Source organism: Ambystoma mexicanum, chromosome 2q (assembly GCF_040938575.1).
Source record: "Ambystoma mexicanum isolate Mex_15411 chromosome 2q, UKY_AmexF1_1, whole genome shotgun sequence".
In the NCBI taxonomy this organism is placed as follows: Eukaryota; Metazoa; Chordata; class Amphibia; order Caudata; family Ambystomatidae; genus Ambystoma; species Ambystoma mexicanum.
This window is the reverse complement of record NC_090924.1, coordinates 197,961,924-197,989,559: the sequence shown is the minus strand read 5'-3', so window position 1 is coordinate 197,989,559 and position 27,636 is coordinate 197,961,924. Positions and strand designations below refer to the sequence as shown.

Genomic DNA, 27,636 nt, shown 5'->3' with positions numbered 1-27,636 from the left:
GTTTAAGGCTGGATTTGTGCATAGGGTCAAGGAGGGTGGGGGGGTATGGGGGAGGACTATGAGCTTTGCAAGTACCACATTCAGATCCCATCCTGGCTGAGTGTTTGATATTGGAGGGGGGGGGTGTTTAAGGCCTTTTTACTCCATGAATGCTTTAATGACCAGGACTTTCCAAAAGGATATCTTGCTTTGAGAAGTGGTGTATGCGGGTAGGATGCTAGGTGCACCTTGATGGAGTTGAATACTAGACCAGAGTCTAATAAGTGGAGCATGTAATGAAGAATGTGTGATGGAGTACATTCGATCAGGTTCACATTTTTTGACTGGCACTATATTACACATCTTTTCCATTTGTTAAAGTAACAGTGTCTGGTGCTTGGTTTACGTGCCTCCTTGAGGATTTCCAAACACCTTTGAGGTACTTTTAAGTGGGCAAATTATAGGACTTCAGGAGCCAAACTGCCAAGTTCATAGATTGAGGCTATGAGTGCAACGTTGTCCTCCCCATGTAGGGTGAGCATGTTAAAGGGGCACAGGAGTTTGTTTGGATCGCACATCGCTAGTTTGCTCAGATGCGGAAAAACCAAGGTTCTCTCACCCACATAGGCGCGAACAGGATTAGAGCTACTTGTTCCTGGTGAATCTTGTTTACAATCCTGCTGAGTAGCGGTGTTGGGGGTGGGCGGGGCGAAGCATAGGCAAATTTCCCTTAAAAGATCATCCACATGTTGTTCCCCTTGGTTCCGGGTTGGGGAAACCTGGATGTGAAGTCTGGGCATTGTGTGTTTAGGCTTGTGGCGAACAGGTCTAACAGAGTATAGCCCTAGAGGGAAAAGAGATTGTCTGAAATGTTTCTGCTGAGATGCCCCTTGTGCTTGTGCTCTTCGGGTAGGGGATTTCTGCTTAGTGAGTCTGCCAGAGAATGGAGTTCCCCTGTAACGCTTTGCGACACTAGGAACATGTTCTGCTTGAGTTGCCACTTCCACATTATTTGGGCTAGCCTGGAAAGACTTGGAGAGTGTGTGTCACCCTGCTTGTTTATACAAAACATGGCGGTGGTGCTGTATGTGAGGACTTGTACTGTTTGACCTGTTAGATGCACTTGTAAGGCTTCTAAGGCTTTCAGCACTGCTAGCAGCTCCAAAAGGTTTGTGTGATTGTGGGCTGTGATCTGTGTCCATAGGCCATGCGCTGTATGGTGCACTGTAGGGTTGTGAAATGGTTTTCTCTTTAACAGATTTTCCTTTGTCCACCAGCGTAGAGCTTGAACTAGGGTTACCAAAACAACTACTAGATCGTACCACCGACTGCCTGAGACCACTGTTCACTAACCACTCTTGCATTAGGAGCATGCGCAATGGTGCATGCAGAACCAGGTAATGCATGAAGCCATCATCCCGAGCAAGGGCATTGCTTTGCATACGGTTATTTGACAACTAGCTATATAATGAGCTATTTGCAGTAGTATGTTTTGAACTCTTTCGTTTGATGGGAAGACTAGCCCCTCTCCAGTTTATGATAGCTCCCAAGAACGTTTTGGTTTTGCTTGGCATGAGGCTTCATTTTTTCTCGATTGAGAATCCCAATTGGAACAGGAAATTGATTGTTCTTTGGGTATTTTGGTTGCAAATTTGGAGGGATTCCCCCATTATTAGCCAGTCGCCCAGATAAGGGTACACTGGGATTGATTCTCTGCGTAGGTGCGCTGTGTTAGGACAGTTTTTCTGAAGTCCAACTAAGGGCTTAGTAAAACCATTCAACTGAGGCAATACAAGACTCCACTCTTAGTATAAGGCTGTATCACCCGAGTTCATGGTAGCGTAGACAGAGCAGTCAGGCTTCTCTTAGGAGGAAGAGAGGGCTGTAGAATCAGTACACATGAAATTGTAATACAAATGGTATAAAGAAACACTATGTATGTAAAAAAATAAAGGATTTATTTAAATACAGGTAGGCCCAGATAAATCTAGGGGTAAGTAAGCGCTAAAATATTATATGAAATCGCAGTATAAAAACACACTATACTTGAAAGTAAACAGACCCAAGTATAGACCTTACTTGAGGTTCCCAACAGTAGTTCTAGTGAAGTCAAAACCTTTTCATACACATGCAGTATAAGTAAAGCCTATTCTTGGGCAGTAAAAACCAATGGTTACTTTTTACAATTACATGCAGTAATGCAAGGGCAGTAGACCCTTCGAGGTGTATAATAGTTCTTAGCACAAATCACTTAGCCAACTGGACAATAAACTTTTGGCGAATAGTGAAACACTTATTCTAGGTGCAGTAAAAACCTATAACTACTTTTGTAATAAAACACAGTTATACTAGGTGAGTAAAACCTAAGTATGTAATATACAATTACAGGTGCTTTTAAAATCAGTGAACCACAGATAGAGATCAGCAATAACTCTTGTAACTTATTTTTGGATGGCACACAGCTAACACAAGGTAAGTAAAACCCACATACTTTTCTTAACCTTACACTGAAGGGTAAAGTAAAACCCAATGTCACACTTTGCTGAATGACTCAGTTATTCTAGGTAGGCAAGAACCTAATACAGACTTATTCTGGACAGGCTAGCAGCAACTCAGGGGAAGCAAGACCAAGTTGGGGGACACTCCTACATTTACCCTCAAAGGACTAGTCTGGTGAAACCAACACTTTATTTTCGGGAAGAGGCACAACCCAATCACAGGAGAGTAAAATACCTTCACATCTACTTTCCATTAGACTGGCAACACAGTTGCTAAGGAAGAAAAGATGTTAACCATACTTTTAAGAATAGTGCATCACACATTCAAGATCAGTAAGAACTTTAACTGCTCAAGCTTAGAATTACAGTTACCAACCAACTATTTACACGTAAGTAACTTTTAAACACTTATTTTCTTTTCTAGGCAGAAGTCCCAATCCCTTGAAAGTCTTTCCCTTATTCTTGGAGCATGAGTTTTCTCAGTGATAGAAGGGGGTCACGAGGACTAGTGACCAACAGGCAGTGTCAGAATAGGTTTGTTAGCAAAAGTCAGAGTTCCTTAGGAAAACTGGGTAAACAGGCGAGTACTTTACTTCAGAGTTAGAAGAGGGTTCAGGGGCTTCGCAGAAGACACCCTAGAAGGATTCTAGCAGTGGGACTGGGTGCACTGGATGAGAGGCCTCCCCATCACAAAAAATAACCCACAGCTACACAGAAATTCTAACAGGCTTAAGGTAAGTACGTACCAAAGCGCACACACAGTACCTCAGCATTGAAGATGATTTTGCAGCAGAAGAACTTTAGGGTGTGCAGCCAAAAACCCTGTCAATGGGGACTGAAAACAAGACCTCAGAATGTACTTTGCAGCAGGGATCGATGAAGGCTATACGCAAGGTTTCCCTAACGGCTGAATGCAGTTCTGTGGTTTTGGCACCTTTTCAAGGAGCACAGAAAAAAGAAAATTGAGGTTGAATTCTCGTGGTTAAAAAGGTCCAAAACTCTGGTGAGGAGACTTATCGAACTCGATTTGTGTCTCTGGAGATCCACCAGGATGCCCACGAAGTTTCAGCGAGATTCGGAAGACCGTGCACCGCACGATGGCTTGAGGTCCCAGGGTATTGCAACAATGCAAGGTCGCAGCAACACGTGGGATGGCTCAAAATGCAGGTCTTCTTGAGTCTAGTGGGTCTCACCGGGCTTTGGGTCGGGGTCGTCGTTTTCGGAGTCCCCCTCCCCGGTCGATTGGAAGGAAGGGCTACAGCAGGCTCTCCAGTCGCTGGAAATCGTCTCAGCTGCTTTTCCTTCATCTTCCTCTTCGGTTTAAGTTCCAGTGGTTGACATTTCTTCAGGTTTGCAGTATTTATCAGGTACTACAGGACAACCTCTGCATTCTCTCCACGCATTTTACAAGAAGCGGCGGTCTTGTTGTCCAATCAGGACAGCCAGCCCCCCACTGGGATTTGTCCCCATTCAAGCAAGGCATAACAAAGGGCTGGGGAGTTTTGGACTCCCTCACTTCCTGCTCTGACAGACTGGACCATGGGCGGGGAGTCCAGGGACTCCCGCCGAAGATAAAAATCACACAAAGGAATATCCAACCCTGGATGTCAGGGGAAGGAACAAGAAACGACACGAAACACTAAAATGGCGGAAAAAGAAGACGGGGCCATTTTGGTAAAAATGAACACCCTTAGGTCCATTTACTGCAGCTGTGAACACAGCCCACAGTAAAGGAGCACCAAACAAATTAATACAAGCTATCATTGAAGGTAAGCTTGACACGAACAATTGTAACAGCTTTAGTGTGAAAGGGGATACATTGTATCACCCAAGCACTCCACATAAGGGTGTGTGTGCTGGTTTCACTTAAAAGGTAAAAAGGAATTCAAAGATCCTTTCTGCCCTTGGGAACTGTAGTTCACTCAAGGTTAGCACAGGAAAGTTAAAAGTGGAGCACCTAGGGCAACCCAGCAACAACAGGCACTTATTGCCAATAAGTTGTTAAAGAGGATAACTTTAAAAAGACTATGGAGAGTCTTAAACATGACACCCATAAAAAGAGTTAAAGGAATGGTTCGGTCAAAAAATGTTATTGGCCCTACGGGTCGGCCATGTGTTTTTAAGCCTAAGTCGCTCGATTTTAGAAAAATTTCCTATGGACCTTACCCGAGTTTTCGTCCATTAAACGCATGCGAAAACAGGCAGTAGGGTGCTGCCACTTTGTGATAATCCTATCAGTTGCCTCATCGCCCTGGCTGACCTGCTTTTGCGGCACTAAGTCATATCCCCCGCCCCTGAGCCTGTCATCAGCAGATGCGTACCGCCCATTTCACAACGCCAAAGCACGTCTCGTGTCAACATTCGCTGCGCTTCAGCTAATGACGTGTAGCCATGGAAATGGCAGAACGCCTCTTTCCTCAATAGGTTTAAACAGACCATTTCACAACACAGCAGCAGATTTTTGATTCCATTCCTCTGTTACTTTGAGTCTTCTGTGACTCGTTTCTGTCAGCTACCTTTGTTGCTTGTAGCCCTTGTGAACAGATACCAGTACCACCGCTATAAATTATTTTAGTTTGTTTAACACACAATGGCTACAATTATGCCCTACATGTACGAGCCAGAGTATACCGAGGAGGAACTACTGGAAAGGGAAACACGTGAAAACGATGGGTCTTCGGACGGCAGTTGGGAGGACGATTCAACAGCTGAAGAGCCTGGACATAGTCGCATGGACGGTGTTTCCACCTGGTGCACATGCAATCGGTGCAAGCTAATGCCAACCGAGGACGAGAACTGCTGCTGCTGCTGTGAAAACTCGGGATGCGTGGCCTACATTTCGGAAGGCGAGCCACGACTGCAATGCATCACCGAGCTGCCAGACTTCAGGGCAGCCTGCCTCACACAGTCCGTGTTGAGGATAATGATGGTGCTTATGCACAAACTTCGCGCAACTGTTCGTCCTCGTAATCCGAGTAACGAGTAAGTATACTCTGCTTGTCATGCCACTCCTATTTCATGGTCTTCTACTATATCCAAAATTACATATACATATCATTGTAACGCATGAAAGTCGTTCAATAGTGTGCAATGTCTAGATAGCATTTGTCCGAGCAGAAAGCTATTAGTTACAAGAATTGTCATCGACAACAAACGCTTATTAAACTTATCTTGGTCATTTAAAAACAGTTTCATTCCTTTTCACAGGTGGTACAGGCTGGTGGCCTATCGTTCCTTTACATGGTGGCTTCACGGGAGGCTTGGACACCGCGTTCGAAGAGTAATACCCGCCTGTGCCGTTCGTGCCATAAGAGAAACGTTCCCAAGTGACAGTGGTCAGTACAGGGGATTTTCTCTCGCTGTGCTGCAACCTGACCTGTACAATGTGTAAAGTCTTGTATTTTTGTGTCATCAAAATAAGATACAAAATAAAACCACATATTTTAACAACGGTCATTTCAATTTTTTAAATGAATCAAGTGTGTCTCCATTCAAGGATGGACGTCAGACATCTGTGCTCCGAATGGGTGAAGGTCAGGTCGCTGTGAAGCAGGGTGGTCACTATCTAAGCTAACATAATATATTCTCAATGCATGCACTAAATAACACTTGTTCAAAGTCTTTCAGTCGGTTATGTCTCTATAAAAGTCACACATATCTATACTATCAATCAACAATGGATTATACAGGCTTTAGGTTAAGGGTCTTGACCACTAAAACACATTGTTTGAAGCATGGGTCTGTGCTCACAAGAATCTCTGGTATGTGGCATTTGTTATTGATAGGCAACGATATACTGCAGTAGGGGTCTAATGTTAGTTGGGGGATCTACTAGGTGGGCATCATGGCGTGGTCAGTGGTCTGGCACATGAAGAGAATACCTTGCAGGGACACAGGGTCAGAATGGCAGTAAGTTTCCACTGGCGAGGGTGCGTGGGCAAGGACACGTTTGTGGAGATGAACGAGCTATGTGCTTAGTTCAGGCTGGTTCACATGCAGGACAGTGATCTCAGAGGAAGAGTGATGTGTTACATTTATTAGCTGTTGCAAATACCTCTGGAGTTTTCCAGTCAGAGTGGGAACGAGGTTGGGGGGCATGTGCTCTGCGCAGTGAGGCCTGGTCACCAAGATGGAGTGGAAAGGGGGTACAAAAATGGATGCCCCGTGTCCTGCTCAGTGGTCCCATCTATGCGAATGTCAACCAAAGTTATCACATAAGGGCAAGGGACGAACTCACTACTGGAGGCACTTGGTCTGAGTTTCTACTGAGAAGTAAAGGATGAGAGGGGCCCGATGGCCCCTCGCTCCCACACACTTGCCTGCACGCCCACCGGCCCATCCATCCCACCCCCCTCTATCAAAGGCGTTTCGCACCCGGGGATGAGCGCTGGCATGGGGGGCTGTCACGGGCGCAAACTGCCAAGGTGCCAAACAGCATCTACACTTCAAAAAGGTATCCCACGCCCAGGGGCCATTGCTCACATGGCCTCCTCAGACTCTGTCTCCAGGCAGGCCTCCCCTGAGGCAGGCCGCCCCCCTTGCAATCCACATAATATCACGACATACACACGTCATCATTCACAAACCCACCCCTGTTTCTAATACTTTATAAACCACTTGATATGTCTCATGAGAACATCTTTGTGCTTTGCAAGTCAACTCCTGAACCTTCTACCTGAGAAGCACTGAGATCTATGCTAATCTGCTCATCGTCGTGCTCTCTGTGACCGCTTCGAACAAACTCGTCAGTGTCCTACCTGTGGCATCTACCTGTTCTCCTGCAACATACTGCTCGGCCTGCTGAATCCAACTGTTTGTTGGTCAAGGTAAGGCCATGTATCCTAGTCATATTTCGGTCATTTTTACATTTCTATCTATTTGCGATTAGAGTACCCAATAGTGCTATGGTCATTGGTCTCATTGCTATTGACTTGAGTTTTAATTGTTATGCTATCAATAGATCTATTTTCATCTGTGTCAATTGTCATCGAATTGCATCCTTCGGGGGTCCAGTCTATAATGTAAGCATGTTTCCTTTTCGTGCAACACAGAACATCCAAGGGACGAGTCACATGTTCAGAGTTTAGTCACATCATTTAAAAAATGTCTAATTTACGCAAACACTAAGCCGCACATGATGAACTGATCTAGTTCCGGCGACTAAAACAAACCTTGCATTGAACATGGTATGGTTCATTTTCTATATGACATTTTTATTCATCAAGGTTTTATAATCTTGATATTTACTTTTCAGAGTTTTCAACAATGCCTGCCTGTACTATATTGCGCATTTTCAAAAGCATTATTCCTAAGTATTCTCTCGGTTTACATGGCAATTTTTTAATATTTGCATTTCATTATCAAACAATAATTTACCTTTCGAACTGCTTGACTATCCACTGAATCTGAAGCAACAACATTCTACATCCGTGACGTGCCCGCAGTTATCAACCACTTCTAGCGCGTATCGGGTAATCATACTTGGCTATTCCGCTACAGACATGTTTTATGCATGTCAAGTAATAGTTTTTATGTATCGTGTGATTATTTTAACAATTGTTTGGTTAGTGCTTTCCAATTGATATACACCTTAGTTGTCGTCCCCTGGTGTTTGTTTTCAGTTAGAATTAGAGTTATCCATACTAATGCAAGTACTGTCTTTCAGGGAGATGCTGAAGCGTCCACCACATTGACAACAGCCCTAGATGTTCTTCAGCAGCTCGAGGTATGGATACTGACAGCTCCATCGACCGTGATCATCACGACTGGAACACTTGTCATTTGATTGTTCTACACCATGTTTCATTTGTGGTTAGCCTTTGGTATGTACCATGCGGACGACCCTAAGTGTGTGTTGTGTTTTCAATATTGTAATCCTTACTAATGCAAATCCTATGTTTCAAGCAGTTGTTGAAGCGTCAACCCACGCACTTGACGCGGAGCCTCACATTCAAGTAATTCCAGGGGAAGTGGAAGCGGGACCATGCGGATATGAATCGGCGCAACAGCTTTCGGAAGTGCGCACCATATTTACAACATCCATAGATATTCCTCAGCAGCACAAGGTATGGATACCGACAGCTCCATCGAGCGTGATTGTTAGGCAGAAACCTGTGCAGTTCCCTCTGGGACCACTGCAAAAGATTTAAGACTACAGGTGTTGGCAGTAAACCCACTTGGTAGCAGTCTGCACCGCACAGATTCACTGTGGTAGCTGTGGCTGAGCAGCCAGACTTCCCTCAAGAAGAGTTAGGCAGTATACAGAGGATACAGAATAGGTACAGAGGCACAGTAGCACAAGCAAACACTAACCAGAGCTAGGGGTAAAAGTATAGACTTATTTATTAAAGGTACACTCATAAATTACACTAGCACACTAGAAAAGATAAGAAAGTCAAACACAGTTACTATTACTCATATGTACATCCCTAATCATTTGTTGGACAATTCTAAATTAACACCACTTATTTCCAAACAGAGGTGAGCGCTTAACGTTAGATGACACTCCAAAGAGTATTACCAAAAGGGAGGGAAAAGGCAGAAATAAAGAGAGCAGTAAGGTAAAACACTTTTCACATAAGGTTAGCAAAGGCAGTCAATGGTGGAACCAGGAAAATTAGTTCGGGGCCCGCTTTAGAGGGAGCCAGGCGAAAAATGTGCCCAAGATCACACAATGTCCTCAGTCTTTGCAGGTGAGAGAAAAGGTTTTACTACGGTTCTGAAAAGTTTAGTTAGGGTGACCCAGGCCTACCCAGGTTCGAGAGCCGAGGGCTAAATCTACCCCGTACAATCGGTGGCAAGGGGGGCCGGGCGGATCACAGTACCTTTAAACGTGGAAAGATTCCTCCAGCGGTGGTAGTCGTTCCTGGTAGTGGGTGCAAGTCGCGGCGTCGTCCCGAGGAAGAGGTGATCTCGACGGGGAGGAAGGCTGCAGGTCGTTGCACTACCAGGGATGAGGCCAGCCGTGGAGTTCTCCGGTCACAAAGGATTTTTACCCCTATAACGCGGTTGAGGTAAAAAGTGGTATCCCGGTTGCCGGGGTGCTTGGCACAGGCAAGGCGGCCACGAGATGCTTCGGGACGGCGAAAAGAAGGCAGCAACTGGTTGTCCCCACCAGTTAAGGGAAGAAGACTCTCCGGCGGGAGATCTCCTCTGTCGTCGGGAAAAGTGGTGAGACGGTTCTGCAGGGCTTCACCGGTGGTGTCGTCTTGGCAGGTCGGCTCGGCTTCTCCCTCTTCGGCTTCTTAGGTCCTGTGGCGACTTCTGAAGTTCCAGTCCCCAAAGCCCTGCTTTTATGCAGCAAACCCCCATTCACCCAGCCTAGCTGTCACTCAAACATGCTAAGTGGTGAGCCGGCCGGCTCACCACTTGGGCCAATCAGGACGGAGTGCGACTTGAGTTACCAAGGTAACTCAGTCCAGGGTGCCTAAATCCCCCTCCACCCCTCCTAAGTACCCCAGACAGAGTGGCACCACTTTGGAGGGCTTCTGTGGAGAAGCCCGCCAAAAGTGGAACAAAGGGCTCCACTTTGGGTCAGAGTTACAGAGGTGAACACCAACGCCATTTTAGAATCAAGTTTTGGCAAAAAGTACCAACCGGAGTTATAATAATAAAGAAATAACCCGGCGGTATGTTCAAGGCTACCGTAAATAAATAAATAAAGGTATTAGCCTAAAACAATGGGAAATCCCATAGGAAAATATTCGCGGTCGAATATAAAAAGTAGTTTCCACTGCCACCAGCCAAAACTCGATGAGGGGGGACGGAGACGTGCCCCCTCGACTAACAGACCCCGGGGCAATGGAATTGCCCCGGCCAGTACGTCCACAATATGATGGTTTGTACTGGGTCTGTTCAGGATTTGAGACTAGTAAAGTCAATGGTGACTTTACAGACCCTGGGAGACAGTAGTCAGTCCCTGGGTATGGAGTCTATGTTGGGGGGTCCCTAGGACACCCCTGGGTTACGGCACTGAGGGTGCTGTGTAACCCATTTCACAAAAACACATGAGGCCCTATGGAGTACAAGACCCCATAGCCCATTCAACACAAGGCAAACCAAAGAAACACACTTCAAACATGTCCAAGAGTGAGGGGTAAAAGAGTCTCACTCTTGGCAGGAGAGAAAAAATAAACCCAGAAAATCCAGCAAAGCTGCTGGGGGACTAAATAGGTTAGGAAATTCAGCCTAAACAGAGAATTCTCCCTAACAGTGATCATATAACGTGATTCCATTTGCTATACTTTCTTCCCTATTAACGCAAGTACTGTGTTTCAGGGAGACGATGGAGCTTCCACTACAATCACAAGATCCCATTTAGATGATGCAGATGTAAAGAAATCAGAGAAATAAGTCGATTAAATCTGATCATTTTTAAATAGCCCTTGATTCTTTTAGACAATGCAACATTTGTGGTTATCTCTTTATATGTAAATGTGCCGTCAACCCCAAGTGTGTTAGGTTTACAATATTGAAAACCATACTAACTCAAGTACTGTGTTTCAGGGAGTTGCCGATGTCTCCTCTCCAAAACAATCATTCATGGAAGTCCATGCAGAGCCAGAGGTATGGATACTGACAGTTCCATGGAAGTAGGTCATCAGAGCTAGAATACTTGTCGTTTGATTGTTCTACACAAAGTTTAATTCGTGTTGAGCTATCGAGATGTACCTGTGTGTTCGTCCTCACTTGTGTTTTGTGTTATTAATATTGTGATACATAGTAATGAAAGTACTATGTTTCAGGGAGCCGATGGGGCCTCATCCCGTGCTGTCTATGCGGATACAGAAAATATAGTCGTTGCAGCGCAAGAGGAAGGGAAGAGATGCAGAAACGAATCGGAGCTACAGCGTGCAGATGTTGAAGGTCGAGTCAAGAAAGTTGCAAAGAAAAGAAACAAAAATAAGATTAATTACAAACAGTTCATAACTTTAGAATTTCTTTGTGCTGGGGACTGCTATTTTATGTTTTTTCCAGTCAATTGTACTATACTTTATCTTGTGTTTAAACTGAACATCCCTTTTCCAATCTTTCCTGCAGTTACCCATGAGTCTACGAACTATACATACACAAACAGTGAAGCAAATGAGAGATGTTGCTTGCCAGACCATTTACACTATGGAGTAACTATTAATTCAGACGCCGCGTGTTGAGGCTAGAGATGCTCATATCCAATGGCCAGAACATGAAATGAATGTGTCCGGAGAATCCAGTAAAGTTGTAATGGACCATTGCTACAGTGCAACTGCACTACCACAAGAAGATGATACTGAATGTATTGAGGATAGCTCGGAAGTAGTCGCAGATCAATTCACACAATCTACACCCGCCAAAAAATTGCCACCAAACAAAGCTGTCGACAATGTTGTGTTCTCCCATCAATGTTGAAGTAACAGATGTTGAAATGACAGAATGAACCAGCAGCAGCATTCACCGACGCATCAGAACGCGAGATCGGCGATATTTCTTTCAGTTGTGGTGAAATGTCCTCAACGATGCAGTCCGAAACAAGTGACACACCGGATGACAGTCTAATGAAAGAGGGCAAATCATAGTATTCGACAGTTGTTTGATGGATATTATAAGTATGCTGAAATGTGGGCATTCCGTCAGAGGGAAAGTATGTCGAGGCCATTGATTCATGTGACTCGTCAAAAACAAGGCAGTAATGTCAAAATACATGCCGCCTGTAGATTAAATCATGCATTCTCATGGTCTGCACAACCGATGCTGGGGAAGCTGCCAGCAGGCAAACTACTGTGTGCAGCTGCATCACTTTTTAGTGGGTCCAGTTTTAGAAAGTTAGAGTCTTTCTTTCAGTTTGTGGGACTTAATTTCATTTCTAAAACGCAGTACTACAAATACCAACATGATTATCTGTTTCCGGCCTTTAGTGATGTTTGGAAAATTGAACAATTGTCTCTAGCAAGTACATTCGAAGGGAAACGATTCAGGCTAGTCGGCGATGGACAGTGCGACAACCCTGGATTTTCTGCCTAGTACTGCACCTACCACTTTCAGTACATGGATAGTAAGAAAATCGTGAGTTTGGTGGTCGTGCAGGTAACACAATGTACATCCTCAGTGGGAATGCACATCGACCTCATAGCCACGGACAGACACATCTCAATTGCCAAGACAATGAGAGAGCAGTTCCCACATAATAAACATCAATTTGATGTATGGCATCTTGCTAAATCAATCAAGAAGAAAATCTCGGCTGCAGGGGAAAAAAAAAGGTTTGCAAAGTATTTCACAGTGGTCCCAGTCTATCAGTCTATCAGCAACCATCTTTGGTGGAGCTCCAAAACTTGTGAAGGGCCAGTGGAAATACTACTTGAAAAATGGCAGTCACTGATGCACCACTGTACCAACGTTCACCGCTGGTCAGAAAACCTACATTTCCACCAATGTGAACATGGGAGAGAAGCCAGTTCACATTTGCACATTGAGGCCTAGTTCATAGATGGATTCGAAAATTCAAGTTCTCACAGATGGCTTTACCGCGGGATGTTGCAAAGTAAGAATGTATGCTCCTTTAGAGTGAAGGTCAGCGGCTTTGATTTTCAGCTGGCAGCCTGAAGAGGCCCACAACTCACACTGGCAGTATAAGGTTCTATTGTTTTTTGACCTTGAGAGACAGGGACCATGCTGAAAGGACTTCATTTGAAGGAGGGGTGCAATAACGTAAAAGACGATAAGGCAGAAAATTCTGAAACTAGACCGAGTTTCATGTTAGTTCAGTATACGAAAAATCATTGTCAAGAGCACAGTGGGATTTATGGACTGCATTACGCAGAGACACAATGTAAATTGCAAATATAATGTAAGTAACTCTTTACACGCTTTTATACCGGAATGAAGAATTAATGAATGAATGAAGAGCAAGTAAAACGTTTGTGGGATCGTCTTTGTACCGGGAACATGGCATGCAGGTCCACATTCCACACTCATTTAGACAAACAGTGGTTTCTCATTGTGTGTTAACCTCGATTTATTTCCTTAGTTTTCGCATTGATTTTAGAGCCAAACATACGCCATTGCACTATCCTTGAAAGCAAATAGTTTCAGATCGGCCGTAATAGATAAAATGAATAATATTAATACAGATCGGCTGGCGAGACCGATTATAATTTTTATGTTTTCAAAACCGGTACATCCTACCCTACTGCTACTGCCACCAGTTTCAGACCCCGGCAGATGGTTTCTTCAACCGCCAGCCGCAGCTTATCGTAAACAACTGCACCACTTTGACGATCTTATGGGACGATCGCCAAGGGCCCATATGCCCTTACGCGGTACTAGCGGCTAGAAGCAACATTTCCACCTTTCAACCTTTACGCTGGCCTAGTGCCTAGTTGATGGAACAGCCTTGCGGTTTACCATGCGACCAAAGTGCTTCTTTTAACGAAAACCAACACCCTGTGTACCATAAAGTAACAGCACGTGACTCACGATAAAACGGAACAGGATTTGCGGATAGAGAGAAAAGAAAAAAATGACATTCTGATTTAATATGCCAATTGCTGAATATTCTATAAACATTTAATGTTAAATAAATGTATTTTACCAAATGTACCATGTTGCTGTTTGATTTGAAAGTACAGTTTCATATTCCGAATTGTGGCGCGCTGTGTTGTGAGTTGATCTGTGTTGGTTTCCGGGTTCTGTGTGAAGTCGCGTAGAAGACGACTGGGCGCGTTTGCGTACCCAGCACAGCAACGTCACGGAGAGAGGCGGAATATGAATGTTTTGATAAGGTCAGGCTCAGGGGCGGGGGATATGATTTAGTGCCGCAAAAGCAGGTCAGCCAGGGCGATGGGTCAAGTGATAGGATTATCACAAAATGGCGGCGCCCTACTGCCTGTTTTCACGTGTGTTTAATGGACGAAAACTAGGAAATTCTTCTAAAATCGAGTGATTTAGGCTTAAAAACACATGGCCGACTCATAGGGCCTATAAAAAATGCTGACCGAACCATTCCTTTAAAGGTTATGCAAGTTTGTAAAAATATTCCCACTCACCGAGGTATTAAGGAAGAATATCTCACTAGTAAAGCAAAAAAGTTCTGGGGTTGAACCAGGAAAGAAAGATTTACCAGTTCTATGCAAATCTTACCTAACACGCTGCCACTACCGCTAGTACCTTGGTGAATACCCTTGGAGCGGAGGCTATGCAGAAGGGTAGCAACTTGTATTGATAGTGTTAAAGTCACTATCTTGAAGCGCAGGAATCTTCTGTGCGCTAGGAACATTGAAATTTGAAAGTATACATCTTTCATGTCTAAGGTTGCCATGTAGTCCACGTTTTAACAGTGGGATTACTTCCTGTAGCGTTGTCATGCAGAATTTCTGTGGCTTGACATAGGTGTTCGCGGGGTGCAAGTCTAGGACAGTGCGCATTGTTAGGTCTTTCTTTGGCACAAGGAAGTACATTGAATAAATACCCTTGTTTACCTGGTTTGCTGAGACGATTTCTATGGCATCCTTTAATAGCAGTGCCTTGGCCTTTCTAGCAGGATGCATTGTTCTTCCAGTGTAGTTTGTGTTAGGCAATGTTTGTATGCAGTACCCCTTGGGACCACTACATACAACTAGGACTACAGGTGTAAGCAAAACCAACCTTTGGTATAAGGCTGTACCACAGTTTTGTGGTAGCTCTGCCGAGCAGCTGTAAGGATGTTACACAGACGTCTACAATCACAAGTATTCAAATAAACTCTTACACTCAAGGTTTCTTGGTGTAACACTTATTGTACAGTCAGTTATAAAACATTCACTAGAAGGAGACAATTTATATCACACAAAAATATATTTCCATACTTCACACTATCAGTTTGCGGCATTTAAACTACTCCCATTTTGCTCCTCCTTCAGACTATTTGAAGTAGGAGCAAAAAGGCATAGGTTAATAAAAAGTACAGCTACTCTTTAAATGGTGCAAATAGTTTGAGTTTGACAGAGGAGCCAATTCAATGCAATAGGTTAGGCCAAAGTCAATGGGCTAATGTCTTGTATAGGATAAGCAGTTCTGGTAGTTAAACGGAAGTCTTTGCCATGGTTCTAAGAAGCAGTTCGTAAAAGAAAGATTCATATGTTGGCTCACAAGCCGACTAGGCCTGCAAGTTGCCAAAGTTTCAAGCACTTTTGCAGTGAGAGGCAAGTTCTCAGTCGGGCTTTTACAGTACCTTACAATGAAAAAAGAGATGCAGCTGAAGAGGTCTGTTCCTGGCAGTTCTTGCAGATCTCGCTGTTCCTGAGCCTCAGTCGTGGGGACAAGAGGCAGGACGTCAGGGGACTCCTGCACTTCACTGGGACTGGTCAAAAAGCTAGTAAAGGTAAATCTTATTTTCAATTCCGGTAGCTGTAGACAAGCACACAAACTGGTGTCCCTCTCCCTGGTTATTCGGTTTCCTGCAGCACTCTGAGGAAAACACAACCAGCTCCGAGAATGGTATCCAGGTGGCTTACGGGTCAAGCTGATTGATCACACCAAGGGAAAAGTCGTCCTTTAAGGGCTTCCATTTTGAGATTAACTTGGCGATTCGGACCTGCAGCAGGGCTTCTCCGGGCAAACCAACGGTCCAGGAGTTGCAGCAGTCCTCTTCCAGCTCGTCTTTGGTTCTTTTGTTCCAAAGGTCGACTCTGCCTTCCAAGCCAAGAGACTCGCCTTTTATCCAGTTTACTCCCATTCATTCCAGCCAAGCTGTCACTCACCCAGCAGGGTGGCTGTCCTTGTCGGACAGTCAGCCAATCACACCAGAGTGCATTTGGGTCTCCTAGGAGGCTAAGCACAGGGAGTTTCGGGCACCTGCCTCATTTCCTGCCCACCCTAGCCACTCGGGCACCAGAGGCGGTCTTCAGTCCTGAAGACTGCCAAAGGCGTAGGAACAAAGGGACCAAACCTGTCTGGCACGCAGAGACAAACTCTAGAAGGACCTTTCCAAAAAGAAATGGTGAAAAGTGGTAAAAAAAATGAAGTCCTCAAAATCGAGCAAAGTTGCTGGGGGTCTCTAAGGTGAAGGGAATTAGCACATTTATGAGAATTCTCCCCAACATGGACAGGTCTTTCGACATGTCCTTAGTCTTACCGTATGCCGGAACAATCTTTGCAAGACTGTTGCGGAATGTTCGGCGGCTCCGGCAGGGGTTTAGGGTGTTCAGTCGACTTTACCGTAGATTGACATTGCTGAAACTTAAGCGTCAGAGTGCTCTTAAAAGGCGCCTCAACAATCTTGTGGCTTTTGGTGGCAACTCCCTTGTTTTTGGAGTGCACAGATGAATGCCGCTTACGCGATTGCAGGGTGGGCTGCCGACCGTGTGGATCAGTGTATTCTGCCGAGGAGCTCTGCAAACCCGTAGACGCCTTGGGCCGTCACGACAAATCCGTCCAGGCAGCACGGCAGGTTGTGTGCTTTTTTTTTTATGTGTAGCGTGTGCATCCCTGTCGCCGGGATTTACATTCCCCATAGCAAAACTAACGTCCCGCCCGCCGGGGCCTGACGGTCGATGGCATCCGTATCAGATCCACAGCTGTCGTTTAACTCATCACTCTAGGCGCCTGCGGCGGTGGGGGAGCTACCCTCGGCCTGCATCAGGGCATAGGCTGCCCACAGTTTCACACGACGCTCCTTGATTGTCTTAGGATGCAAGAGTTGAGAGGACCTACAGGACGCCTTGTGGTGATCGCGAGGGAGACACTTATTGCACCTGCGGTGCATGTCGTTCCAGGGGTACTTGCCCTTACAAGAAGTGCAACATTTAAATGATGCCCTGTCCATAGAGTAGGTGTTAAAAGTGACGGCAAAACCAGAGGGGCAAAGAGAGGGGAGAAGGAAATACATTCTTGAAAGAAATGGAAGACTCCCGGACTCCACCCTCCCTACTGGAGAGGCCAGCCAGAAGGCCTGACCACGCGGTCCACAGCATCGACTTGAGCGCCAGCCGTCAAAGTCTGTGGATGTCTTTGGCAGTGGCAGAGAGGTAATCGTCAAAGAAGGGGTCAAAGAATATATAACGACTGGATGGGGTGAGAAGGCATATATTCTGCAATTTGTAAGAGCTCTGCATAAGGCGATCAGCTAGCTGGGCCAAAAAAAACAATCTGTGGGACCTCGATGCGCGAGGGATTATGGGTACACTACACATTACGTTAGGGATAGTGTTACAGGCACGCCCATGTCGACGTCCCCTTTCGATCCTCGAAAGACAAGATGCAATACTCTGCGGTTATCACTAGATCTCGGACAATATGCACAGCATGCGATTCTAAGCAAATTCACAAGCATCAGAAATAAATATTTTACTAGAAAACCTTGAGTGTGTGCGATATTTGTGGATTTCAATGCTACAGTTCTACAGCTCACATTTACCCTGCTTGAGATGGGTCTGGCTGCTCAATCACTCTACCAACTTGTACAGCCTATACCAATATGTGGGTTACCTATTACCAAGAGAGCAAGGCTGGTCTAGTCTCCAACAGGGTTACTGCATCCAATCTTGCCTAACACATAATTGATTGACATCAGCCTTATCTGTGCACATCATAAAAGTAGCACATTTGTTGCAAAGTCAAAAGAATAATGGGGCAATGTCCATGCTACACTCCGGTTAGAGAGAATTCTCCGAAATGTGCCAATTCTGCTCTACCTTAGAGACCCCCAGCTCTTTTGCGGGACTTTAGGACTTTTCATTTTTAACCTGGAGGGGGTGAGAACTTTTTCCCCACTCGCTCATGTATTTTTCTGTGATATGAACACTGTTTTTGGTTTTGGAGTCCGACAAACTCCATAGGCATCATTTTTTTACTTTGTGGCAAACAGCAACTTCAGTGCAGTGGTACAGGGAAGTTTCAGAATTCCCCAAGGTTTAAATACCTTCTCTTGGATAAATACTGTTTCCAAGAGCAGTCTAGTGAAATTGACTTTCCTTACATTTGCATCTTTCTAGACCTAGCACACACCATCTTACAGTAGGGTGCTGGAGGGGTTACTTAGTATCCCTTTGTCTAGTTTCTCATGTAACTTTTTATATTAACCTTACTACAATTAATGGCTGGTGGCAGTGCTTTTACCGTAGGCTGCATTCACAGCTGCAGTACAGTACCCATGGGTGCCTGTTTTGTCAAAATGGCCCCAGACTTCTTTTTTTCGCCTGATTTAAGTAGTAACAGGGTTAAACGCCATCTGCGGCAGTTCAGTTGCTCTTCTCCTCCAAACGCTTTCATGTCCCTTAAAATCTTCAGGGAGGCAGTCTTCAGGTGTTACTAATTAGTCTCAATTTAGGTATCAGGGAATTCTGGCAGCTGTAGTCACTTCTGGTATCACTTGATCATTGATGGGATTTAACCCGGTTACTGCCTACATCAGGTATACAAAACTGGGAACTAGAGCGCACGCCTCACCCCCTCTTTTCTATACCAAAAGGTGGCTTACCTAATACCAAGCAGATAAGTGCTGTGTAGTCTCATACAGTGTAACTGCACCAATTCTTAACGGATTATTGAGAAGCCACTCTCAACACAGGGAGTACCTTTCTTCCCCGCTTAAGGTGTGACGCAACAAACTGTTTACGGATTCTTTTCTTTAGCCCTACTTCAGACACATCATTCCCCTTGTATCTCTCCCCCTGAGCCAACAATGAGCCAAGAACCAGGACTGTGTACGGGAAATCTATTGGTATTTATTTAAATTAATAGAAATTAGCACGAAAATGTCATGCACCACTTTATCTATGGCAGAACACAATCAACTTCTCTCAGCATAGATAAATCACAAAAGTGAATTGAAAAGAACACAATCACAATTATTCACTTGCTACAAATTTCACTTCACTAATTACACTGGTCAATAACAAAATCAATTATGTAGTGTTGTGCGATTTTGATTTTCCTGCAGGCTTAAAAGGCTAGCAGTAGGATTTCAAGATTTGTACAAATACATTTGACAACTATAATTTCACCCACACTTGGTGTAAAATAACCAGGGTGATTTAGCAGTTTGTTTTTCAGACGGCCCTCCCCTTGCTTTAGTCTATGTTGGGAAGTCAGACAGAAAAATTGGAATGAGTAATTTTGGATTTCAGACTCCCCTTACTGAAAGGCCTGTGTTAAAAAGGTTGGGCTCATTTAAGAACAAAGACACCCTTCTTCCTAAAGATGTCTGGGTCAGCAGGCTATAGTAGTCAAAGTGAGGTTTGTTAATTTCAAATTTTAACAATTCACCACCTAGTGTTCTGCCAAACGGGCAATTCATTAATATATTTAGTTAAATTGGCTAAGGATCTATACGGTTTTGCTCCCCGCCCAATATAAAGGAAAGGATTCAGGGCAAGCAGACTTCCCCCACCTTTTCCTTTCCCAGGGCTCAGTTCTTCTTACATTGAAAGTCTCTGCTTACAGTCCAGGAAAACCAGATGCATTTTAGGACACTCAGGAAAGATGGGGCAGGGGTCTGGTCGCTCCACTTTCAAATATGGCCTCCCGCTCTCCACCATAGGACCCAGTCAGCTTTGAGGCCTTCCTAGAAATGGACAACTCCAGCCAGATGCACTCTTACCAATCTCCTCTGGTGTCTCCTTACAACTGCCAGATGGTAAGTTTCAGCAGCCTTCGTGATGGTCTGTCTCTCGTCTGTCTGTTCCCACGTCTCCGTCTGTCCTAGTGCAGTCCCCCTTAAATAGCAGCGATGACACCACCAATTTTACAATCTTTGGGAAGTACCCTGCAATAATTCCTGCCAGCAGGATTGGACAGTTACCCTTCTCTCTCCTCTCAAACACAGCCTCCAAGTCAGGATTGGTTTAGGGGTCTGGAGCAACATATAGCACGTCCCATTTTTAATCGCCATTTGTTCTCCTTTCAACGTTTTGGAAAAAACTAGTTATCACAACTTCATAATTTTACTAGCAACTACCATAATAAATATTTTCTGATTGAGCTATTCATGGAGAATTAGATAAGCCGACCACCAAGTCTGTACCATGTGGCACGTTTCTGCCGTTTCCATGAAAAGCATAAAAGTTATGAATATGCAAGTTATTTCTCCATGTCCCGAATTTTGTTCTCCACCCACTCACCAACTCTCACATTTGGAACATGTTCAGATCAGCCAGAAACATTTTAGATCGCTACTACAGTTCCATGAGTCGGAGGTGGGTGAATTTTATATCTCCAAAATCACATGGAAATTACATTTAAAAAATTCGAAATAAATCCACCCGCCTTATGATGGCTGAGAAAAAGGCCTAAATGAGTCCTTTTAAATTGTGAATCTTCATGTGGGACAAAAGGCCCTCTGCTTGCCATCCAGCCATTTGTTTTCACTGGATCAGCCAGTACCAAGAGGTTTTTTTGATCTCAGTCTGTGTTGGAAGCTTGCTCTTTGAAGTTGATGTCCCCATTTTCACACATTAGTCATGCTCTCGCCAAGGGGAACTTCTCCTGCAATCAATGCCTTCTGAGCCAGCAGGTCTGGAGAACACAGAATTGAGACAACTTTGGCAGGACACTTTACTGCAGTTTGTAATTAGATGGGAGATGTGACATCCAGGCTGGGAGTTGGAGATGTCCTTGTTAAGTTTCCCACCATAGCAAAAGGGTTTGCCTTGAGCTGACATTTTTTTCATGAACAGTGTGGATTTTTAAAACGTCACTTGTTTATGTGAAACCTAACATACATTGCATTTTGTCAACATGCACATGGTTTTTTTTCCTAACATTTGTTTGGTTAGCAGTGATACATTTTCACCTTTAAACTGCTTTTATTTGCACACACCTGTGCCAGCCATTTTTGGTGTCACGGTTTAAAAATCCTGTTTCTGTGAAAGGGATCTTTGATTTTTCCTTATTATAAATTAAAATGCTGCTTTTCCTTTCGTAATGACAGGTTTCCACATGGCTCTTCAATTTTACTAGAAAAAAAACACAAAGGCTAAGCCGTTTGTTTCAGTGTTTAAAATCCTTCTGTTCATGTGAAAGGGACTTCAGTTTGGGGCCTTTGAATGCGCCCCACAACTGGGTGCACAGCTATTTTTACATGTTCCTCTCCAGGGGGAAAATCAATCCCTTTCCCTGGTTTTAGTACTTCACAAAGGACTGCTGGTCCTCTAACACCCAGCGTCAGAAAGTTCTGTTTCTTTAACCCAGAGGGGAATGACTTCCAAGTGTACAAACAGCACAGGGAACGAGAGACATTTCCGCTGGTGTTGTGAATTGCGAAATAAGCTTCAGAGGGGCTAGGGGAAGGGCTACATTCCCACTGGTGTGTTGTGAACTTTGAATTAAAGCCAAGAAAGGCCAGAGAAAAGGAGTCCTTCCCCTGGTTTTGTGAACTGGGAGCAAAGCCAACTAAGGCTGGGAGAAGGGAGTCATGCTCCTGGTAGTTGAGCTCACGAGGACCAAACATCCTGGTGATCTAAGAACCTAGAACCTCTCTGGTGGTCAGTGATATTTCTGTACCAACTGGGACGAGGGTTTTTATCCCAGAGGCTTTGCTTGGCTCTCCACTCCACCCCGCCGGGTCTCCCGTGTTCCCAGTTAACTGCTTTCCAAACAGGCTGCATAACCAGCTCTTCCAGGGTTCGTGGCACTTCTCGCCAGCCTCTCCAGTCCTCTTCTATTCCGACCGATTTCTTCAGCAACTCCCTGAGCCCTCCTGTTTCTGCGTTGGCAACGTCTCACCCTCTCGCTCCCTTCCCAGGAACAGCACTTTTAACAGGTGTGTGACTGCCACTCCTTCGGTAACCTCAGTAAAAGTCGACCTGCCGGCTCCACTGCTGCTTTGGTGAGGTCTCGCTCACCTCGCCCAGTTCAAATCTCTCGGGCGGCTGTCACGGACTCCTGACTTGCACGGTAGAAGATGCCGAGTGCTTCTTCAGTTTCCTTGTTATAGGGCCTGTCCTGCCCTTGCGTAACATCAGTCCTTGTTTGTGGCACTGTGGTATTCCTCATGCTTCTTGTGAGCCACCACGTCTCAGTACTTTTAGTTTTGTCAGTCTTCCAGGCACTGCAATGATACTTGGGTCTACCATCATTAGTTAAATCTTTAGGTTTGCAGCAGTACATACAAGTATTGGGTAAGGTACTGGGGGGCTACATAGTACGGAGGTGTGTTGGGTAAGGTGTGTTGTACCGCATTCTCCCTAGATGGTTGTCCCTTTCACTAAAGGGGGAGTCCCTCCCCATGAGATCCTGCCGCTGAATACCACCCCTAGAGGGACTACCGGGTTTGTGCCCCCCCCCCCCAACCCCCTCTCTCCCACTGGCCTCATGGGAAGGAGCTCCCCCTCGGAGAGAAGTGACAACATCTAAGGATTTGTCACAGTACAAATGCCAAACTTTGTATGTAGGCAGTTTCTTTAGTGCATGACATTTCAATTGTAATCATATAGGACTAGTCAACCATAGTAAAGTATTAAACTTACTTCCTCTCATAGATTTCTGTGAACTTGAACAATGGTAGACAGCATGCAGGGGCATCTTGTAATACTGATACCGTTTCAGAGCTGCAAATGAAAAAAGGACATTAGAAATATAACCCTGCATTCATCAAATTTTATTTTGCAAGTTAACAGGTCATATCATTGAACCTAAAAAGCAGCTATCGAGAGGCACTCTCAAAGTGAAAGGGTGATCAAAATGGTTAGGGTTTTTCAAAACCATAGCAGGTGAGCAGTTTAAACTGACCAACCTGTAGTTGACCAGCAGGGCTTCTGCAAAGTTATTCCAAACTCACTGGTAAAAGTGACTTTCGGCTCCACTCCTAGAAGCATTGTCCACATGACCAGACTATAGATCACAAGGGAGACCAAGTAAAGAACAATGTATTTACCCCTGGTAACGTCCTTACGACTGGATGTTCCTCCAACGTATTCCTCATCTTTGACATGTAATCTCCAGCTTCGACAAATTTTCAGCAGAGGGCAGCCCTGCGTCGAGTCGATGTCCCTTGAAGGCCTCCGTCGAGGGTGACGTCATATAGTATAATAAGTAGCACGCACAGCGCCCATTGGCCTTACTTCTATTTGTCCCCCTGTTCGTGTATCAGAAGTGCCCACAACACAGGTAGGACAGTACTCCACCTTGTTGGAACGAAATCTGTAATAGCATGGGAAATTCAAAAGAGGGGTAGGCTGGGACGGCAATGAGGAATATGATGGAGAAACATCCAGTCGAAAGAACGTTACCCGGGGTAGCTAACTTGTTCTTCGAATGGATTGTCTCCAACATATTACTCATCTTTGAGGGACTCCCAAAGCAGTATCCATGATTGGAGGGTGAAGAATTTAGACATGCAGAATATTCAAAAGGGCAGACTGCCTTGCCAAAAGCGACATCCCAAGTGTGGGAAGTATCCAGAGAGTAATGCTTGGTAAACATGTGTATAGAGGACCACGTTGCAGCATCACAGATGATTTTAATAGGGACACCCCTCTGCAGTGCTGTCGAAGTGGCCATGTGTCTGGTGGAATGAGCAGGTAACCCCTCAAGAGGGTCCTTGCCTGCCAGACTAACATTCCGAAATAGCCAAGATGATCCACCTAAACCAGGTCTGTTTGCAAACAGCCTGGCCTAGACTATGTCCGGTATACCCTACAAAGAGTTGGTCGTCCACTCTCAATTTGGACATCCTTGAAACAAAGCTCAACACTCCCCCCTTTGTCCAACCGATGTAGCCTTTCCTCATCCTTACTAGGATGTGGAGGAGGATAGAATGCTGGTAGCACAATTTTCTGCCTTAGGTGAAAATCCAAAACAACCTTAAGCAAAAAGGAGGGTTTGACCCTCAATACAACCATGTCCTTGTGGAATATAGTGAAAGGTGGCTTGGAAGAAAACGCTTGCAACTCGCTCAGTCTTCTAGCAGATGTAAGAGCAACTAACAGGATTGTCTTAAAGGTCAATAATCGTAAAGGATATTAGTGCAATGGCTCAAAAGGAGCACCCAGCAGGAATTTTAAAACCAGGTTAAGGTCCCACACCGGAACCCGAAATGTAGAAGGTGGGAACACATTTGTGAGCCCTTTTAGAAACTGAGTGACCAGAGGGATCTTAAAATAGGAACATTCCTCTGATGATCGCTTAAAAATCAAAAGCGCTGCCAGGTAACCCTTAAATGGTACCAACCTGAAGACCTGTATGTGCTAACTAAAGTAGAAAGGATAGAAACACACTGAAAAAAGGATCAACATTCCTGTCTCTGGTACACAGACTGTTGCTGGCCTCTTAGCCGAAAACACCTGCATTACGTCATCCGGAAGGTCCCAATCCTTGTACCTCAACCTTTCAGAAACCAAGCGTGAAGGTTGAGAGTGTTGACCTCTGGATGGAGAGCTCGACCCCCATCAAACGAGAGCAGATTATCCCTTAGCGGAAGACATATCAGAGAACAGATGGACAAATCCAGAAGGTCCCGGGACCATGTTCTCCTGGCCCAATCCGGGGCAATGAGGATCATGCGGTTCCCGGACCTCCTCAACCTCCTGATGACTTGAAGAATGACAGGGACGGGAGGAAACTCTTACAGCAGCAGGAATTTCCAATCCACCATGAACACGTCCCCTAGAGATCCTCTCAGAGGAAATTCCCTTTAGCAGTACAGCTTGCACTTCCGGTTGACACCAGTCGAGAACAGATCCATTTGAGGGGTTCCCCAAAGGGCAAAGATCTCTTGAAGGACTTCCTGAGCTAGTTCCCACTCGTGGGAGACTCTGCTCTGCCTGCTCAAAGCATCTGCCGCCGTGTTCTCCTCCCCAGCCAGGTGAACCGCCGATGGGGAGATTTCCTTATTGAATAGCCCAATACCAGAGCTGCATTGCCTCTCTGCAGGGTAGTAGTGACCGTACGCCTCCCCTCTTGTTGAGGTAGTGCATGGCCACTGTATTTTCTGCCATTATCAGGACATTCTTTCCCCGTACAGATGGCAGAAAAGCCTTCAGCACTAGTCTGATTGCCCTCAGCTCCAAAGAATTGATGTGTAGCTTTGACTCTGATGGAGACCAACGACCGCCGGCAGATCGTTGGTGCGAGCTCCACACCCCGTGAGTGAGGCGTCCATCACTACAGTGATCTCTGGCCATGGTTGCCAAAAGTGTTCGTCCTTCAGAATATTTTCCTCGCAGGCCCACCACAAAAGATCCTGTACGACCCTGGTCGGAATCTGAAGACGGTCCGACATCCGTCCCGAGTACTGGGACCATTGCAATTGGAGAGCCCATTGAAGGGATCTCATTCATAAGGGTGTCTCTGGCACCAGGAAAATGCAGGATGCTATGAGGCCGAGCAACCTCAAGAACTCGAAGGCCGGAAGATCTTGCGCATTCTGGAATTTTGTTACTATCTGGAGAAAGTCTTGAGCCCTCACCTTGGGTGGCGAGCACTTACCCAATGAAGTGTCTAACAGCCTCGATGTATAGGAACTGTTCGGAAGTTGTCATATGGGGCTTCCTGAAATGGAGGGAGAAGCCCAGTCTGTCGAGTGTGTGGCAGGTAAGGTTGAAATGATCCAGGGCTTGTTCTGATCAGCCAATCGTACAGGTAGGGGTAGACGCGAATCCCCCCCCTCTCCCGAGATGTGCTGCCACCACCACCATCAGCTTGGTGAACACCCTTGGGCGGAGGTAAACCCCAATGGCAGGACTCGAAACTGATGGTTTGAGCCACCAACAGCGATCCTCAGGTATTTCCTGTGCTTTAGATGGATTGGCACATGAAAATAGGCATTTTGAAGGTCCAATGACACCAACCACTCCTTAAATTGTAGGGCCTGAAGGATCTGAGAAAGAGTGGGCATCTTGAATTTGTCTTTCCTGGGGATCTTGAAGTATCTGAAGTCCAAGATGGGTCTCAGTCCCCAGTCCTTTTTGGGAATCAAAAAATATGGGGAATACCAACCCTTGTTCCACTCCACTACAGGCACTGGTCCTATAGCGCCTTTCTCTAGCAGGGTTCAAATCTACTGCACAAGGAGCAGATCCGGAATCCACAACGAGCGGATCCAGAATCCTCAAAGAGTGTTTCCCCAGTGGATTGGTCTCAGGCTTCTTGAGAAAGGGAAGGTGGTAGCCGTGAGCTATTGTTTGCAGAGCCCACGCATCTGAAGTAATGGCTCGCCATTTTTCAAGATGCTGAGACAGCCTGCCCCCCCACTGGTGAACCGTGACTGAAGCCTTCAGAGCGGTTTTGAAGCGGTTGTTGCAGAGGCCAAATGGTACAGAGGCTGCTGCTGGAGCTGACTTGGCACCTCTACCTCGTCCACCATTAGGGAACTTTAGTTGGCCCCCTTCACTGGCCATTCCTCTCGCCTTTCCAAATGAGTAATGACGAAACAATCTACCCCTCCAAGGTTGTCCACTAGCACGAAAAGGCTGAGGCTCCCAGACGGCGGCGCCTAAAGAAATGGCGGCCGTCTTCGAGGTCTGCAACTTCTAAAGGCTCTAGCCAGCCTTGCTGCCAAAAAGACGAGACCCGTCAAATGGCATGTTGAGAAGACAAACCTCCACATCAGGTGAAAAACCAGACTTCTGCAACCAAGTAAACCACGTAAACCTGGGTATTGGTGTGCTCGTGGCCATGAATCTGCGGACACTATCTGCAGAATCCAATCCAGACTGGCGGGACTCACACATGGCCTCCTTGCAGTCATTAATGGCGAGGAAGCCGTCCCTCTCCTCCCCTTCTGGAATGTGTTCTGCCGCCATGGAGATGCACTCCCACAGTGTATGTAAATTTAGCAAGCGCACAGGTGGAGTTGGCAGATTTCAACGCCATACTCCCTGCTGAAAATACTTTCCGCGCCCATCCATCTACGTGCTTATCTTCCGCATCAGAAGGGATGCTAGGGTACGCTGCCTGCTTTGCTTTAAGGTAGCCGGAGCTGCCTGGGCCACCAGACTCTCGGGAGTGGGGTGTTTTAATAGATAGCTGTGGTCGCTACTGGAGGGGTGGTATTTTGGCAGAGACTTGTCCACCGCCGGATTAGTCTCCAGGGTCTCCCAATTCCTGGCCACCCTTTTTTGAAGAGCCACATGGAACGGTAACAGGATCCGTAAGCGGGCCCTTGTCCAAAATATCCGTAAAATCATCCTGATCATAAGGCGCTGGAGGTCTGGACCAGCCCAAGTATTCCACCACCTTAGACATAAGGTGCCTATATGAAGAGTCG

The 27,636-nt window shown here is 45.6% G+C and overlaps 1 protein-coding gene across 4 annotated transcripts in view; it reads right to left on the bottom strand.

Moving 5' to 3' along the window:
* MARF1 (meiosis regulator and mRNA stability factor 1) overlaps positions 1–27,636 on the bottom strand; it is a 1,350,049-nt gene that overhangs the window by 623,428 nt on the left and 698,985 nt on the right. For all 4 annotated transcript variants that reach the window (XM_069647123.1, XM_069647122.1, XM_069647120.1 and 1 more), the window contains exon 13: positions 22,898–22,978. In XM_069647123.1, the coding sequence (XP_069503224.1) occupies positions 22,898–22,978 (81 nt within the window). The remainder of the gene's footprint in view (positions 1–22,897; positions 22,979–27,636) is intronic.